Genomic DNA, 16217 nt, shown 5'->3' with positions numbered 1-16217 from the left:
CCCTTTAAAACACAACTGGCCCCCTTTCATGTAATCAGAGGGCCAGTGGTTTGCCATGGCAGCCAGACAATGGTGTCTAGGTCTGCATTGGCCTGTGATTGATATTAGGCATTCCATAACATATATGCAGCCAGCAGAGCAATTGTGGAAGCACAAGTTTAACCCCCCCACCCCACCCCACCGGGCTGATTTAAGCATAAGCCCTGTGTGCATGCTTTACCCCACTCCAGACTGAGCTACTATAACTTTGAAGGTACAGACTCTTTGCAGTACCTCTTGTAGTTGTAAGTCTAATGCATTAGAATTTGGATTACCAAATCAGGCAAATAAGTGGAAGTGTTATGGATGAATTTATGCATTTGTCTAGATGACAGTCATGATTTACATCAAATTGTACCAGTCAGCACAAACTTCACACCCACACATTAGGATGGATAGAGATACTTGCAATAAAGATTTTTTTTTTTTAACAGAACATTTATTAAAGAAAGGAAAACTGCTTTGCATTCAAGATTTTGATTTCTGCTTGTAAGCCATCAATGCTGCTACTAGGATGATCAAAGCCACCAGACCGAAGGCAGGCAAGACTCCAATAGTCACTTGCTTTATAACATCTTGTTCATCTAGAAAGAATGCAGAGCATTACCATTTTTTGTCATTTACTAGATGGGCCAAACTGCAAGTCAAGATCTTACCTTCAAGATTCAGGGAAGGCTCAGAATCTAACAGCAAGACAGGACCAGGAAGACTGGCCAAGGAGGAGTGTCTGTGCAGGAAGAGTTCATCTAAAAGAAGAGTTTTAGTATTATATTAATCTAGAAATAAATATCATTTTTTTTCATTGCTTATGTCTGGCATTTCAGGTCCATTCACTTAAATGAGAAGGAGTTGCAACGACCACTTTAAATAACACTTACCTCTTCTTGACCGGGATGGGAGACACCTCTTTGTACAGATGGAGTAGTCTGGGGAACGAGTGTTGCATATAGTGGCACTGCAGTGAAAGTAAACCTGCAAGTAAAGAACCACATGTTGAGAATGTTACATTATAGAGTCACTCTGCACCAATACTCTTGCATAGGATGCGTTAACCACTTTATATTAGGACTGGAGTCATTTAATTTGTTTGAACTTCTTCCAAGTTAGATTTTAACGAAAGATACTTACCAAGTTACTTGATAGTTCACCACCCTGCATAAAGGCAAACGTCTTTACTTCAAACCGTTTACGGTGTGTAGCTTGTGGCACATTGATAACGGGATGAAACACTGTAAGATAGTTGTCTTGAGTTTCTTGGCAGCTGTGGGGGAGGAACACAGACGAAATTTCTAGTACAGTTGTGGAGATTCCCTTTTATACACTTTCCCAACATGGCAAGAAGTTATAGGGTCAACAGCAAGGCTCAAGTCAGACAATCCTTACCCCACCTCCTTTTTTTAAAACCTGGTTCAGTAATAAGCCAATTTAGTTGTGGTAGCACATGGAAAGGCAATATGCCAGGGTACCACAACCACATAAGGTAATTTAGAACCCATTTCATTTACATCTTAAGCCACATTAGTCCCAGCCCCTACCCATCTGCATTTGTAAGCTAGAAGAGTGGATCCACATCCTTACATTCTAGATCTTCTGCAGGTTCCATCACTGGTTTTGGCTTACAGCTACTGATACCAAGCCATATTGTCCTGAACATTTAAGTGTAAATGAGACCTTTGGCTATTTATCTAGTCCGCAGACCCTGCTGCTTAATGATCAAATACATACCCATCAACTACAACATTCCACTGGGTTAAAGCCTTTGAGTCTTGAGACATTGTTGCCCAGCAGTCATCCAGAACCAGTTCAATGTTTGGATCATTGCGATTCAGAACTTGCACTTCTAAGAAGATTGGATCACGCAAGACCTTCACAACTGGATATTGATCATTACTGTAGGGTGTCTGGTAAGAGGCATCTTTGAAAGAAAAAGATAGCAGATGAGATGCTGTGTCATACTGAGTGGATAAGATTTTAAGATACATGCCCATTTGATATACCTGGATAGATGTTCATCATGAACAAGAGAGGACCATCATCTCTACTGGAGACTGGAGGTGGTAGAGTGATCACACTCACATTAATAGTTGCCAGTTCTGAGCCATCAAAGAAACACCAGATAGTCTTCCTGTAAAGACCATATACATAAACAGTGAGGAGGATTATGCAGGACTGAATACACCCATTTACCCACAAGTCAATTATTGCTAAAGGCCAAGCATCCACTTTGCAAGTCAATGAGGATTTATACTAAACAGTGCAAGTTGCTGATGCCATCTTTACAATACCTTAGTTCACTGTCTCTTGAGATACTCCTTGGTGGTAGATCCTTCCAGAGGGCACTGACTTCATTTTCATAAAACATTCTTCCACCTATATACTGCATTATAATACATCTTCAAAAGTTAGATCATTCATAAAAGCTAGAAGTCATGCAATCAAATACTGAACCGGAAGGCCCTTCACTAGTGTAGATGTAAGAAATATACAGTATGCTAGGACACTTATGCAAAGCTCCAAGGAAGCGTAAGATTTATGTAGCGTCCAACTAGCACTATATATGTCACAGCTAGATGCAGTTAAGCAAGTCACTTGCAAGCTTCCTGGGTCTCCAAAAATAAGTCAGTCTTTCATGTATAGGTTCATATTGAATAGTTGTAAGAGTCAGGATTTGGGGGTTCTGACCAAGGGAAGAGGCATGGCAAGTCGTTTAGGCAGGGCAGTTTTAGTGATCCACAGCTTAAACACTGTTGAAAAGCCCAATTTACCAATTTACCTTTAATAGATGTAACTTGTTTATCTTGTCCAGTTCATCAGGGGTTTAGACCATGGTTTGTCAAACGCCCATTGAACGTTGACCTGCATGAGTTTGTGGGTGGAAGAGGGTCTAACATACCTTGAGTTTCTATAAATTTTGAAACTTCCATTATAGCATTCATGATACTCACTCCAAATGATATTTATATGTGCTCAAGCACCCACTTCGGACATTAGGATAACACTGGAGGGCAAGCACTTGTTCTATGGTGCATGTTCACAGCATCCCAGAATATCATGCATTGTGATTCACTACAGACAGTGTGCATGTGCTGTTGTGCATATGGGCATAGTCAAAAAATAAATAAAAAATTGGGGGCAAGTGCATTGGACAAACATCTTTTAGTGGCATTGTGCCTTGCTAGTACAGCTGCAATATCAGTGTTGGTGTGTCACTATGATAGGTGTGGCATTTATTCTATTGGTTGCGTGAACTAGATGATTGCTTGTTTAATCATCAAGTGCAGTTTACGAGAACCCATGTCCTTTAACATCCTGATATCATAACGCTGCCGTGTTCTCTTCCTCACCCAAGTACCATGCAACAACTGATGAACTCTTACCCATTATGGGGGAAGACATGTCAATATGCAGTGCCTTTGTTATTTTAGGTGTATATCAACCAGCACTTAGATATATGATTGAGATAGTCCTTATAGGCATTATAGGGTTCTTCAGGTCAAGCACCCCACTGTTCTAGACACTGTAGGGCCAGTGTGACCCATGTGTCCTTCCCTTATTCCACTTTTCCTATATTCATATGGATCCTTCATGGGACATGGAGTAAACTGACATTTGATATAGTGCACTGATGTCACACCAATTATTCAGTTGATGTTATGCCTTCCCCATTTGTCCTCCGACTCTGCTACCCATTTAGAGGATACACAATTGTGTTTGGTTATTAGTCTTGTGCAAAAGGTATATTTTTAGGATCAGTTTCTAGTAGCGATTTAGTTATTGAAGACTTTGTTGTAGTTTGTGTTAGTCCACAGCTTACCTGTTTAGTAGTTCCACAGCTACTTAGAGGAATTTTAAACACAACCTTGCTGCTAGTCCTGTCTTGTGGCTGGCACGTGTGGTCTCTTAGAGTGACAGTGTTCAAATCCAAGCTAGGTTTAGTATCTGTTGCAAAGACTTCAATCAGCATGAACCCATCTGTTGTGCATTTGGTCATAGCTATCAAAAAAATATTGTGGATTAATATTTAGTTTCAGCAAGTAGTCTGACAAATGCTTGCACAAACTCACTTACTAGGACTACTGGAAGTGGGTCCTACCCCAACAAGACACGTGGGACTTAGGGTCATCGGTACACTCATATCATCAATAAGGAAGGTCAGTGTGAGAGATGGCAAGGAATAAGACTTCTGTCCAAGCCTAGTATCAACCTGTGGGAACAGTATCAAGTGCCAGTTACATTTACTATTGTATATCTATCAGGAATGGATAAGTCTTATGTTTTTCATACCTGTAGTTTATTTAGTGCGATGCTCAGCTGAACACCATCTCTAGTGTTTAGGCTCATTCCTTGTTGTTGAAGTGCAGCAGTAGTCAACGGAATTTCAACATTGCCGATGAAAAGATACTGGAGAACACCAGCAGAATTAGGAATTGCTAGAGTCATGTGGGTCATGCTGCAGGCAGGAGGTCCTAGAGCAAAAGATTAGAAATTGGATCTTTTTATAGGGCTGAAAACCTAAGTGCAAGGTCAACATTATGACTAAAGTCAGAGCTTCTAGCCTTTGCTATCTGCATGTATCCCCATAGTTTCAGATTAAAACAATGCTGATAACTTGTTGCAACAAGTTCTTAAGCAGTTAATGCATTAAGCATCACTTCACTAAAGCCATTTTAGATCCATCACCTTGATCATCTCTTTTCGTGGCCCCAAGGTAGTGTGAACCCTACAGACAGATATTACCTCTAGCACAGATAAGTTTCACATCAATGGTAATCTTTGGATTGCGCCTCTCCTGGATCAGTGTGAGGTCTCCACGGTAGAACTTCTGATCTTGAGACTAGAGATTAAAGACAGTCAGAAGGAGAAGCCATTTTCTATTTCTGTTCCTGTCAGGGTTCTGGTAGGATTACACTTACAGTATATTCTTTGATTCCAAAGGCATTGAAGCTAGCACGGATCACCAGGGAATCCATATCACTTGTCAAGGTATATCCAAGTCTCCTGGCAGTCCTCACATTGACTTTTACAAGTGTGCCATTATCAATTCCAACGGTCCATGTTGATACAGGAGGTGGTGTGGTTATTACCTACGAGAACAGTTATACAATGTTGTCTAGAAACAGTCATCTCATTTCATATCAGGCTCTGAATGTATTCTGGTCTAGTTTTACACGAATGACAGTCTGCAGGTTATTTGTACATCTCCAAAATAAAGCTGACAGAAGCACAGTGCTCTGCTGTCAACCTCACAAAGCTTTCCATCCATTTATATAGAGGTTTTTCCATATGGCATTATAAGATTACTGGACAGGACCTGCCAAGGCTCTAGTCTAAGGGCATGGCCACATGGTTGGTCTGCGCTGACATTTTTTCCAGATATGCTATGGAAAATCTGCAGCAATTGGTGCAGTTTGTTGTTGAAGTAAGAGGGTGAAATCCACTGCATAAGGTATTACAGACACAGCAAAGTTTAACCATGTTATGACTTTCTGTACCAGTTTGCTATCATAACACAACCCATTGTAGATTAACAAATTGTAGTTTTATTTAGTGTCTTAAGAAAAGAGCTTGTTGCTGAAAGTAAAGTTAAAACTGCTGCATCTGTATGTTACAAGAATAAGATACACTTGTTGAAGCAACATTGAGAACTTCTGTAGTCTGTGGATAAGACTTGTTTAAAAATTGCATACAGCTTCTTTCCCTAAATGTTGATTCCTCTGGTTTACCATTTGTTGCCAGTGAAACTGGCCACCTCTATGCAGTAGTGGAAAAAATGAAAGTAAGGAGTGTGCAAGACCATCCAAATCTGGTCACCAGGATCTCAGGAGCACACTAGCTCCAAGTCCACCATCAGCTACTGCTGCACGCTGCAATTTTTCATTGATGGGGTGGTTTCCCTGGCAGTAAGCAATAAACCAGAAGAACCACATCAGGAGCACAAAGCATTTTGGAAACAAACATTTTATGAGAAAGTGCATTTGTAGTTGGGAATCCCATTTCAAAATGTTCATGAGATTAGAATACCCCTTTTAAAAGAGGTACATTCACATATTGCATGTTTTGGTGTAAGTCTGCACTGTGGATTTTGCTGCACACCGGCAACAAAGTTCACATTGGTACTATTGTACCTTGTCTCCACCGGAAGCTAGAGACTGACCTGGCTTTGTTGGAGTCAATGTCCCCTGTCAAGTCCATAGGTTCCGATTGGCAGTTTGCGCAGAGGCTCAGGTTTATGATCAGTGACTGCAGCACAGTCTCATCCACAGCAGTGGGGTACACAGTGATAGCACTGTGGATGAGCACAGTGCAGGGGACAGTGCAATCCACAGCAACAGAGACAAGTGCTTCCTGCTCTAGTGTCTAATGGCGGCTCTTTCTCTCTCGTGCATGCGCTGTCACTCCCCCAGAGGCTTCCATTTGTGCTGTGATGCTGTCTGTGAAGCTGGCCGCCCAGTCCACTTGCTGGTCCTGCAGTCTATGCCTCCGTCCACCCCCGCCAGAATGCTGTCTTCACCCTCCGTCCAGGTAATCAAAAGTCAGCAATGTGGTTCTGCTTTGAATTGTGTCTGTAGCTCTATAAACTCTTTTTCCTGGCACTTCAGAAGGGTTTCCTCCCAGCTTGTCTCTGGATACGACCTTTAGGTATGCTCAGTGACAGGCTCCCCTGCCCCATAACGAGTGGTACATAAACATGGCGCAAACACCTTTCACATCTAGGATTTTTTGAAATTTTACTTGTAAGTTTTGGCCACAGAAATATACCGGTATTGGCACTGTCCAGTTTCTACTAATGCTTTCAGCTCTGACACTCGCACTTAGTAATTCATTAGGAGACCTGATGGATTTCACTAGCATGTGACCCTGATAGGCAAGGCTACAAGGGAGACTAGAGTCCAGCTCAAGTGGCTCCATAGATTTGATATTTGTACTAAGTGTAGTATTGGTAGAGAACTTTGATACTTATGATTTGTGAGTGTCCTATTAAAATGCTGATGTATTTATTTATAAGCAGACACAGCTAGAGGGTTGCCACTGATTGAGATCTATGACACTCTTGGCTCTAAGTAGTAGTTACATTGTCCTGTACAGTTGTGCACTACCAAGTCAGTCAAGTTGGAAATGCAGAGATAATACAAGTGCACATGTGACTGGTACGACCATATTAGTTTATGCACACAGAGCCATACCTCATCATCTAAGGCAGACAGAGTTCTTGATATTGTTGCCTAGAACAAAAGAGAAAAGATAGTTCCCAACCGAATCAGGTTTTAGTTTTTGAACACAAACTTCTCTTAATACAGTATGTTAGAATATGATGTCCAGTAAACCATCCATTCACCAGTGCAAAAGCTAGTGTAAAGGAGCCCTCAGGTGAATGTTTCAGGACTGGTTGCCATAGCCAGTTTCTTTACGGTCACCAGTTTTAGTAGATCACCAAATAGTGCAATATGGGCTCTGAACATCAGGTTATAGGAACAGTTTACCTCCATATATTCCTGGGTACAAGCTATAGCTGGTCCCATGTAATCAGAGTCTGCCTGTTCATCAATGCAAGATATCTGGTAGATAGTATCCTTTTCCACAGAGTCATTGAGAGATATGTGGGCAACACGTCTTCCAGTCTGAAAGTAGATCCAGATTAATAGTGCCATTTTGAATAGATGGGATGCAGTGACTTAGTATATATTAGACAAATGTTGTCTTTGCACTAATGACACATTAACAAGGTGTCCATATGGACCAAGGCTTGCATTCATACAACTGTACGTGTGTGCATATACTACACAGTGAATAGAACCCGTTGATTTAAGTGGGTTGTTTAATTGCTTATTTTATTGTCATGATTCAGCATGTTCTATTTCCCTGCACAATTAAGCTAAGACATGTTGCAGATACACTTAGGTCCATGTGAAGCCAGCCTTACGCTTCATTCATATGGCTGTAATGCAGCTACAGTTAAGCAAATTTCAGCTACAGATACTAAGCAACTGCTAGTCATATGCTCTGGACACTATAATAGATCCCAGTGATGCCATTAGCCTGAATAAAAGCCAGTCAGATATTCCATTGGATGGTGGATAGGTACCACTCTACATCAGTGGGGTCTGAGTGCTGGGACCCTGGATCCCATTCTCTACAGCAAGGCTGCTGTTGGGACTCTGAATGGCCAAGCTTAGACTTCACTTCATGGCCCTGATGGAAGAAAGCCATTCAAGTAGAATGCTTGGCTCTCTACTGATCAAACATTTGTCACCCATCCAACAGACAGGTTTAGTGCTTATGGCTGGAATACCCCATTAAGGTTATTTTGCATTACTCAGGCTCTTTGCGACTTGTTATTGAAGTGAAGCAGAGCAAGTTACATTTACAGTTACCCTCCAAGGCTTCTGAATAGGGGAGACTAGTACTGTCAAATTTAAGACAGCATCAAGTTTAACAGATAGAAGCTGTGCCATGTTAATCATACAATGTGTCCATCTTGCTAGACACCTCTGGGTCCGCTTAAGATAGTTTCACACCTTGGCTCAGGATTCTGCTTTTGTGTAGGAAAATATTGGTGTATGCCATTAGTCAGGCACATTTACAACTCCTTACCCATGCAGCTTTCAGAACTGTCACAAGATGGTACACTTTGCTCAGCAAGTCTCTGCCAGTGCCCAACAAGAGGCTGAAAGAACTTTGTCATTACCCTGTCCTACTCACAGCTGAGGTGTAGGCAGTCAAGATATGTATACTGTCATAGAAAACTATGTAGGTTGAAAAAAAAAAAAAAAAAAAAAATGAACACTCAGTACAGGAAAGAAGTTTATGCTGTGGAAGACTACCAGTTAGGCTGGATGCCATTGCAGGGGTTACAAGAGACTTGACACCACAAGGGAGCTGCATGGGAATAGTACAGGTTATGTTGATAAGTGGTGGGAAGTCAACTAATAACTAACTCATATCATCTGCCTTTTCCCAAGTTTTGCTGATCTTTGACAATGGCTTAATTATGAATTATTAAGGTACTTCACATGGGGAAGAAACACTGCGGTATGACTGCAGCAGATTCTGCATAAAACCCACAGCTGATTTTAGTAGCTACATTGCTTCCTCACCACGGATTGCATGGCACTCAATACACCCTGGCACAGTTGCCTTTAGTAAATATGATGTATTCCAAGGTGAGGGAAGCAGTGCAGCCACTAAAGCCGTGATAGCGAACCTATGACACGCGTGTCAGCACTGACACGCGGCCGCTCACCCAGTTAATAAATACCGGCAGGGGCCGTGACTCCCCTGCTGGTATTCATTAACCAGCACTACTAATCAGCGCTGATCCCGGCGCACACTGTGAGGTCAGTGTGCAGCCAGGATCCTCCTCCCCCGTCCCCCACCTGTTGGTTCTGCGGGAGCGTCCGGGGAAAAAGGCGTCCTGCAACACACTAATGTCACAGATCAGCGCCGGAGATCATTGCTGCTGGAGGCCGCCGGGCACAGGAGGAGCGGAGCATCCACAAGGTAAGTACATGGGTCGGGGAGGTGGGGGGGGGGGCGCGGCAGATAATGCTGGGGGCCGCTGCCACTGCTGGGGGCTCATCATTACTGAGATAAGTAAGGGGGAGGCTGGGAGAGGTGAGGGCCTGTGCTATGGGTATTTGGGTTTATTAAATACAGTTATACATTACAATTATACATATTTGTTATTTAAACTATAAATATCGCGAATTTATGGATTTTTTTTCCTCGAAGTGACACCACCTGAGTTATGCTCTTTTTTGGCGAATTTTGACACACCGAGCTCAAAAGGTTGCCCATCACTGCACTAAAGTCAACTGCAGTTACACAGCAGGTTCCTGGTCAAAATCCACACCTCCAGTGATCAAGAATATGCACTAGCAGGTCATTCACTGTCCATAGGGATGACAGAGGCAAGAACAGGATGGCTAGTGGACCAGTTTTAGGATTACCTCCTCAGATTCACTGATGCAATGTTGTAAGGCATCCAGTCAAATAAGTCCCAATATTGGGCTTCCCACAAGCCATTGCTATGTATAGTGCTCCTTGCAAGCTGGTGTTTGTAGTGAACTGTTAGATGACTGGTGTAAACCTACCTACACTGATAATGTGTGTGGTGGTCTACATGTCCCACACTAAAATACAGTAATACCTGCATAGACTTCTAGTTGACATGTTGGCACAGTATCCAGCCTATACAGTCACCCATAGCCTTATCCAACAATTGTAAGGACACATGCTTAGGTATAATAGCAGTACCTCATGATTTATACATTTCTCAGGGATAGTCAGCAAGCTGCCATCAGGAAGGATCTCACAAGCATCCACTTCTAATCCTGATGAATCTGTTAGTAAAGAAGTTAACTACAGTTAGCAGTGAAGGGACCTTTCACATGAGATGGAATTACACCCAAATCCACAGCTGCATTATTCCACACCAGAGTCTGCAGGTCCAGCTACGGATTTTGGTGTGGAATTTACAACGGGCTGCGGTGCACCATGAGGCCAATTCCGTTTCGTGTGAAAGTGCTACAAAACCTACGTCATACCACATTATATTGGTATCAGGGACTTTATCTTAGCAGTTTATTGGTTAATGACTGACCTACAACACGAAGACTCTGCCATGTGCTCTGGTCAAGGTCTTTAGGTTTCTTTATTTGAATCTCATGATCTGAACAGATAGTAGAACCTAGAAGAAGACACTTCAGTTAGGGTGGTTGAACAGAAGACACTGGGGCAGATTTAGTAAGGCCAATACAGCTACCGTGTTTCCCTGAAAATAAGACAGTGTCTTATATTAATTTTTGTTCAAAAAGGTTTAACTTTTTTACATGTATAGCTGCTAGGACACTATTTAAATTGACTTTTAATTAACTGTTGGCAGGGCTTAATTTTGGAGTAGGGCTTATATTTCAAGCATCCTCAAAAAGCCGGAAAAATCATTTTGCATCCCCAAATATTCTGGAAAATCATGCTAGGTCTTATTCAGGGAAACAGGGTAGTTCTCATTATGTGCATGCCTGCCCAAGTAGTCTGTAGAATACATGTGGCAGCTTTGCAAGTAGTAGGAAATGGCAAAGGCGGCGAGTAGGAGTTTAATGGTCGCAGATTAAGCAGTCCTGCTCTTATGTTCCTCCAAGAAGTAGTTGTGGGCTCATAAGCCCAGTCTCTTTAAAAGGAACCCCGTCACCAGGCTTGTGCTGCCCAAACCATGGTCAGCATGAAACCGGTGACATTTTCCACAGGTTGGAAATTTTGTGGATTTCCTTCAATAGAAAACACACCAAACGTGTAGGTTTTTTTTAGAGCAGATTTCATTTGAAGTGGTAAATTTGCAGCATGTTGGTTAATGCCGTGCTTTTAAGGTAACCTGTCATGTTCCCACAGTACCATAAGCTAAGTTTTGGTACCATTAGGGCTCCTACCCACTTGCCTTTCAACACTGCATTAATACAGAGTTTAACGCAAATGTCAATGGAACTTTATAATGTTAAAGACTAATCGCAAGTATGTGCTTTGCGACTTTTGTGCGATGCATTTTTAACGAGAGTCCCATTGTATGTGCATACAGCCAAGACAAGACTTGGTTTGCACGTTGTGTTTGTATTGCAATTTTGTTGCACTTGCTAAAGACATGCACATTTTTTTTTTTTTTTTTTTTTAAATGAAAAAAAAACAAAAAAAAAAAAAAACTGGATTTGAAGGATGATTCACAGCAAGTCAGCTAGTATAGGGAAAGTATATGCTTCTAGTATGTTTTACCTGTAAAAGCCACTGAAAGGTGTATCACAAGAGCACAATAAAGCACATGGGGTTCAGAGAGCATTTTTTGGCCTAATGCACACAGGCATATTTGCACTGTGGGATCCAGAGCAAGCATTCACCCCCGGATCCAGCAGTAAATACAGTCCATAGGACATGCATTGAAAAATGAATTTCCATGCCCATGAGCAGAAGTCAACTGTGATATTCCACTCGTGGGGTGGAAATCGCAGCCTGTCCCATTTCAGTGCAGGCATCACTGACGTGGCAGCTCTGCACCAGCTGGCACATCCACAGCACAGAGTAAAGATGCCAGACAGGTAAGCCAGTGGTCACTGCAGGGGCACAGGGTCAGATCTCACTGCGAGAACCTCACAGAATCCAACCTGGCCATCTGCATGCAGTTACAACACACATAAGAACACTGGAGAAACAGCAAAACTGCAGCACTTCCTGAGGCAACAGAAAGGCTTCAGAAATACCTGTGCATGAAAATAAAAAATAAAAAATATTGCTTTTTACCTGGGAAATCTATCAACTGCACAGCATCAGACGAAACAAGCAAGTAAGATACAAGTAAAAACCTGGAAAAGGAGGAAAAGATCATATAAGAAAAAAAACCAAAACATTAACTATATCACTATAAAATAATAGACTGGTTATAATAACATGGTTACCACATCTCAGAATGCTTCTTCCAAAATTTAGGCAGACCAGTGCCTCTAAACCAGCACCCCATTAGTGCAACAAACAGCACTCAGCTTCCCCAAAGAAAGGAGACTCAACTAAGCATGTATAGACCCACTCCTCAGGCATGTATATATACTTAATGAGCCTTGATCAGGTGACTGCAAATAATTAGCTCACACCCTGTTACTCCAACCTCATTTATTATCATCACATTTGGGCATGTCCTATGCATAATGAAGTTTTTTGGGCTGTACAAAAACCAGGGCTCCATAGCGCTTGGGTATAATTACATGAGACTGTGCACTCAAAAATGTCTTAGGCTGCATTCACACGAACGTATATCAACTCGGTTTTCACGCCGAGCCGATATACGTCGTTCTCCTCTGAGGGGGGGGGGGAGGATGGAAGAGCCAGGAGCAGGTACTGAGCTCCCGCCCCCTCTCTGCCTCCTCTCCGCCCCTCTGCACTATTTGCAATGGGGAGAGGAGGGTCAGGGGTTGGGCTAATTCTCAGAACTTAGCGCCGCCCCGCCCCACCTCCTTTCACTGCAAATAGTGCAGAGGGGCGGAGAGGGGGTGGAGAGGAGGCAGAGAGGGGGGGCAGGAGCTCAGTTCCTGCTCCTGGCTCTTCCACCCCCCCCCCCTGCAGACAAGGACAACGTATATCGGCTCGGTGTGAAAACCGAGCCGATATACGTTCGTGTGAATGCAGCCTTAGATTTCTTTCACACAAGGGAGAGAATTTATCATTATGGAAATTTTGTATTGCCTCTTTTCTGGCAGCTTTTCAGTTTCTTCTCCAGTTTAAAATTAAACGAATGTATCAAATGTGTTGATAAATGTGTTGCATCTTAAAATATGTCCAGAACTGCAGAGTCCCTTTGTACACCACCCAGATACTGCAGTAAGATTGCGACAAATATTGGGGGACATTTAGGCCGTCTGCACACAGCCGGGTCAGATTCTGCATGCGTGATCCCGCAGTGGAATCCGACCCTGAGCACAGCTGGTGACCCCGCGTACCTGTCCACAGTCATCTTTAGTGTATTGCGTATGCCAGCTGGCGCACATGCGCAGTACAGAAAATACTGTGCGATCGCTAAGCGATGACGCGGAATCTGCGACCCTTCCGCAATGTCATTGAGGAAGGGCCATGGATCAGACGGCTTCCATGACTTCAATGGAAGCCATGCACGCTGGAATAGCACATGCTGCGATTTTCCATCCGTGTGCGCTAAATCGCAGTTGATTTCTGCTCGTGGACATGGAAAAACAATTTTCCATAGCATGTCTATGGGCAGTATTTGCTGTGGAATCCAGAGGTGGACACCTGCTCCAGATTCCGCAATGCCAATACACCCATGTGCATTGGGCCTTAATAAAGCTTTTCACCAGAAAACTGGCTTAAAAAAATTCACAAAATTTGGTGAAAGGGCCGCTTGCACAAAAATTGTGCGACTTTTCAGCTTTGTGTGCCGGCCTTGCCACTTTCAGGTGAAGTAGGCATAGATTGTTGTACAGGGGGCATGGCTGACAGATTTATGTACAATTTACACAAGAAACTGGTGTATATTATGCCAGAAATGTATACCTGGTCAGGACCATATGTAGATTTCTGTGAAGGCACATAAAGCTGTGGGGAATGTGATGAATGCATGAACAGGCCTGCACCTCTTCAGGTATTCAGTGCGCTGTGCACCTTGGGAAATCATACTAAGACTGCATTCACACGCACGTATATCGGCTCGGTTTTCACGCCGAGCCGATATACGTTGTCCTCATGTGCCGGGGGGGGGGGAGGATGGAAGAGCCAGGAGCAGGAACTGAGCTCCCGCCCCCTCTCTGCCTCCTCTTCGCCCCTCTGCACTATTTGCAATTGGGAGAGGCGGAATGGGGGCGGGGCTAATTTGGGAAACTTAGCCCCGCCCCCATCCCGACTCCTTTCATTGCACATAGTGCAGAGGGGTGGAGAGGAGGCAGAGAGGGGGCGGGAGCTCAGTTTCTGCTCCTGGCTCTTCCCCCCCCCCTACAGATGAGGATGACGTATATCGGCTCGGCGTGAAAACCGAACCGATATACGTTCGTGGGAATGCAGCCTAAGCCGTGCGTCAGAAATGCCGGGCTTAGTAAATTTCCCTAATTGTGTCTTGTCTAATAAATATCTGTAAATTCTGAACAAGCAGCAAGCCACACTACTCTTCTAGATGCTTTAGAAGAGTGGAGTGAGAGGTGTAGCATCTGTTCTTTTTGGTGCAAATAAATGGCAAAGTACAAATTACAGCAGAATTCTGCCGAAACACAAGTCATAAATGTTCCCTATAGTGTTTTTTATTCTCTGATTATTATAGATTTCTTTTACTATAGTATATTTTCGGTATCTGATGATTATTTTCTATCTCCATTTTTTCCCATATCCTCCTCCCTTTGCCAGGATGGGCGATTCTTATGTCTGGCTCCCAAGGCTTTCAATGTGTCAAGTGGATAGTCCCCACTGCTCACTGTCAATGGGAGATGTTGGACTTAATTGGTAGTCCACTGTCACCCATTGAGAGCGTGTGATCTGGACCTAAGGACAGCCTTTATTGGTGCAGTAAAGTGAATCTAAAAAAAAACAAAAAAACAGGGGACAGAGTCAGCTGGACCATGTCTGCAGAGTTATTCAGCCAACACTGCTAACTTTAACCTAAAGGACTAGTCACTTTTTAGCAATGTGGTGATTTATGGCCCTATTTATTTCTTGGTTCTGCCAAAATTACTATTGCTAAATACTAGAGTTGAGCGAACATGCTCATCCAAGCTTGATGCTCGTTCGAGTATTAGCATACTCTATGGTGCTCGTTACTCAAGCGAGTACCAGGCCGAGTTCGATCTCTCTCCGTTTTGAGAGAGAGAGAGAGACAGAAAATGCTCGGGTCTCACGTTGACTTCAATGGGGTTCGTTACTCGAATAGAGGTCTCAAATATTATGAAAAGCTCGACTCGAATAACGAGCAACCGAGCATTTTGGAACTCGCTCATCTCTACTAAATACCATTTTCACTGATTTTTCCCCATTTTATTAGGGGTAGGGCTTATTCACTTGGACGTATATTGGCCGGGTTTTCAGGCCCGGCTGATTTACACTGCCACTCTCTGGAAGGGGAGGAGTTGGAACGGGACGGGAGCTACTGTGCTGAGCTCCCGCCCCCTCTTCGGTTCGCACCACTGTTTGCTCCGTTCCCATCCCATTGCAAACAGTAGCAGGGGGATGGGAGCTCAGCACATTAGCTTCTGTCCTATCCCGCTTACTCCCCTAGCAGAGAGGGGCAGCATAAATCGGCCAGGCGGGAAAACCCAGCCGATATACGTCCATGTGAATAAGCCCGTAACATCTATAAAAAGTTTTCAAAAAAGATAGGAATAACTGCGTTATTTTGTTTTGGACGTTTTGATATATAATTTACATAGCCTTGGATTTAGTCTCGATATGGCGATCATTTAGGTTGGCATCGGCAGTGGCTTGCTTTCTCTTTTTTTAATATATTTGCAAATTATTCTGTAATTTTTTTTTTTACTTTTATTGTAAATTTTTTAACATTTATGTCCCCCATGATGTCACAGAAGACCCCCAGGGAACATTCACATTATTATTTTTTATAATTTTCCACTGTAACTGGGGCATCCATAGGAGCTCCAGTTACAGGGGAAAACATCCCCTATAGTGACATTAGTTACTGTGAGGGCTTATAC

The 16217-nt window shown here is 43.0% G+C and overlaps 1 protein-coding gene across 1 annotated transcript; it reads right to left on the bottom strand.

Moving 5' to 3' along the window:
* Positions 1-507: 507 nt before the first annotated feature.
* ZP2 (zona pellucida glycoprotein 2) lies at positions 508-13525 on the bottom strand. The gene is made up of 20 exons (XM_066577830.1): positions 13512-13525; positions 12322-12383; positions 10640-10726; positions 10294-10379; positions 9987-10087; positions 8632-8704; positions 7521-7658; positions 7224-7262; positions 4953-5123; positions 4777-4873; positions 4324-4505; positions 4108-4243; positions 3854-4032; positions 2325-2416; positions 2037-2164; positions 1765-1954; positions 1168-1300; positions 918-1011; positions 696-785; positions 508-623 (listed from the first exon to the last, which is right to left on the bottom strand). Exons 1-20 carry the CDS (start codon positions 13523-13525, stop codon positions 508-510), a joined length of 2208 nt encoding a protein of 735 aa, XP_066433927.1.
* Positions 13526-16217: the final 2692 nt, after the last annotated feature.

This window comes from Eleutherodactylus coqui, chromosome 8 (assembly GCF_035609145.1).
Source record: "Eleutherodactylus coqui strain aEleCoq1 chromosome 8, aEleCoq1.hap1, whole genome shotgun sequence".
NCBI lineage: Eukaryota > Metazoa > Chordata > Amphibia > Anura > Eleutherodactylidae > Eleutherodactylus > Eleutherodactylus coqui.
The sequence above is the reverse complement of the archived record's forward strand: the minus strand, read 5'-3'. Positions and strand labels throughout refer to the sequence as shown.

Bases quoted from the DNA above. Each gene is read 5' to 3' on its own strand.
- ZP2 (XM_066577830.1), bottom strand. The intron at 8,705-9,986 runs GTAATCCTAAAA...AAGTTCTTTCAG, and splicing joins GCATCAGTGAATCTGAGGAG to CCTCTTGTTGGGCACTGGCA. The intron at 1,012-1,167 runs GTAAGTATCTTT...CTTTACTTGCAG, and splicing joins GTGAACTATCAAGTAACTTG to GTTTACTTTCACTGCAGTGC.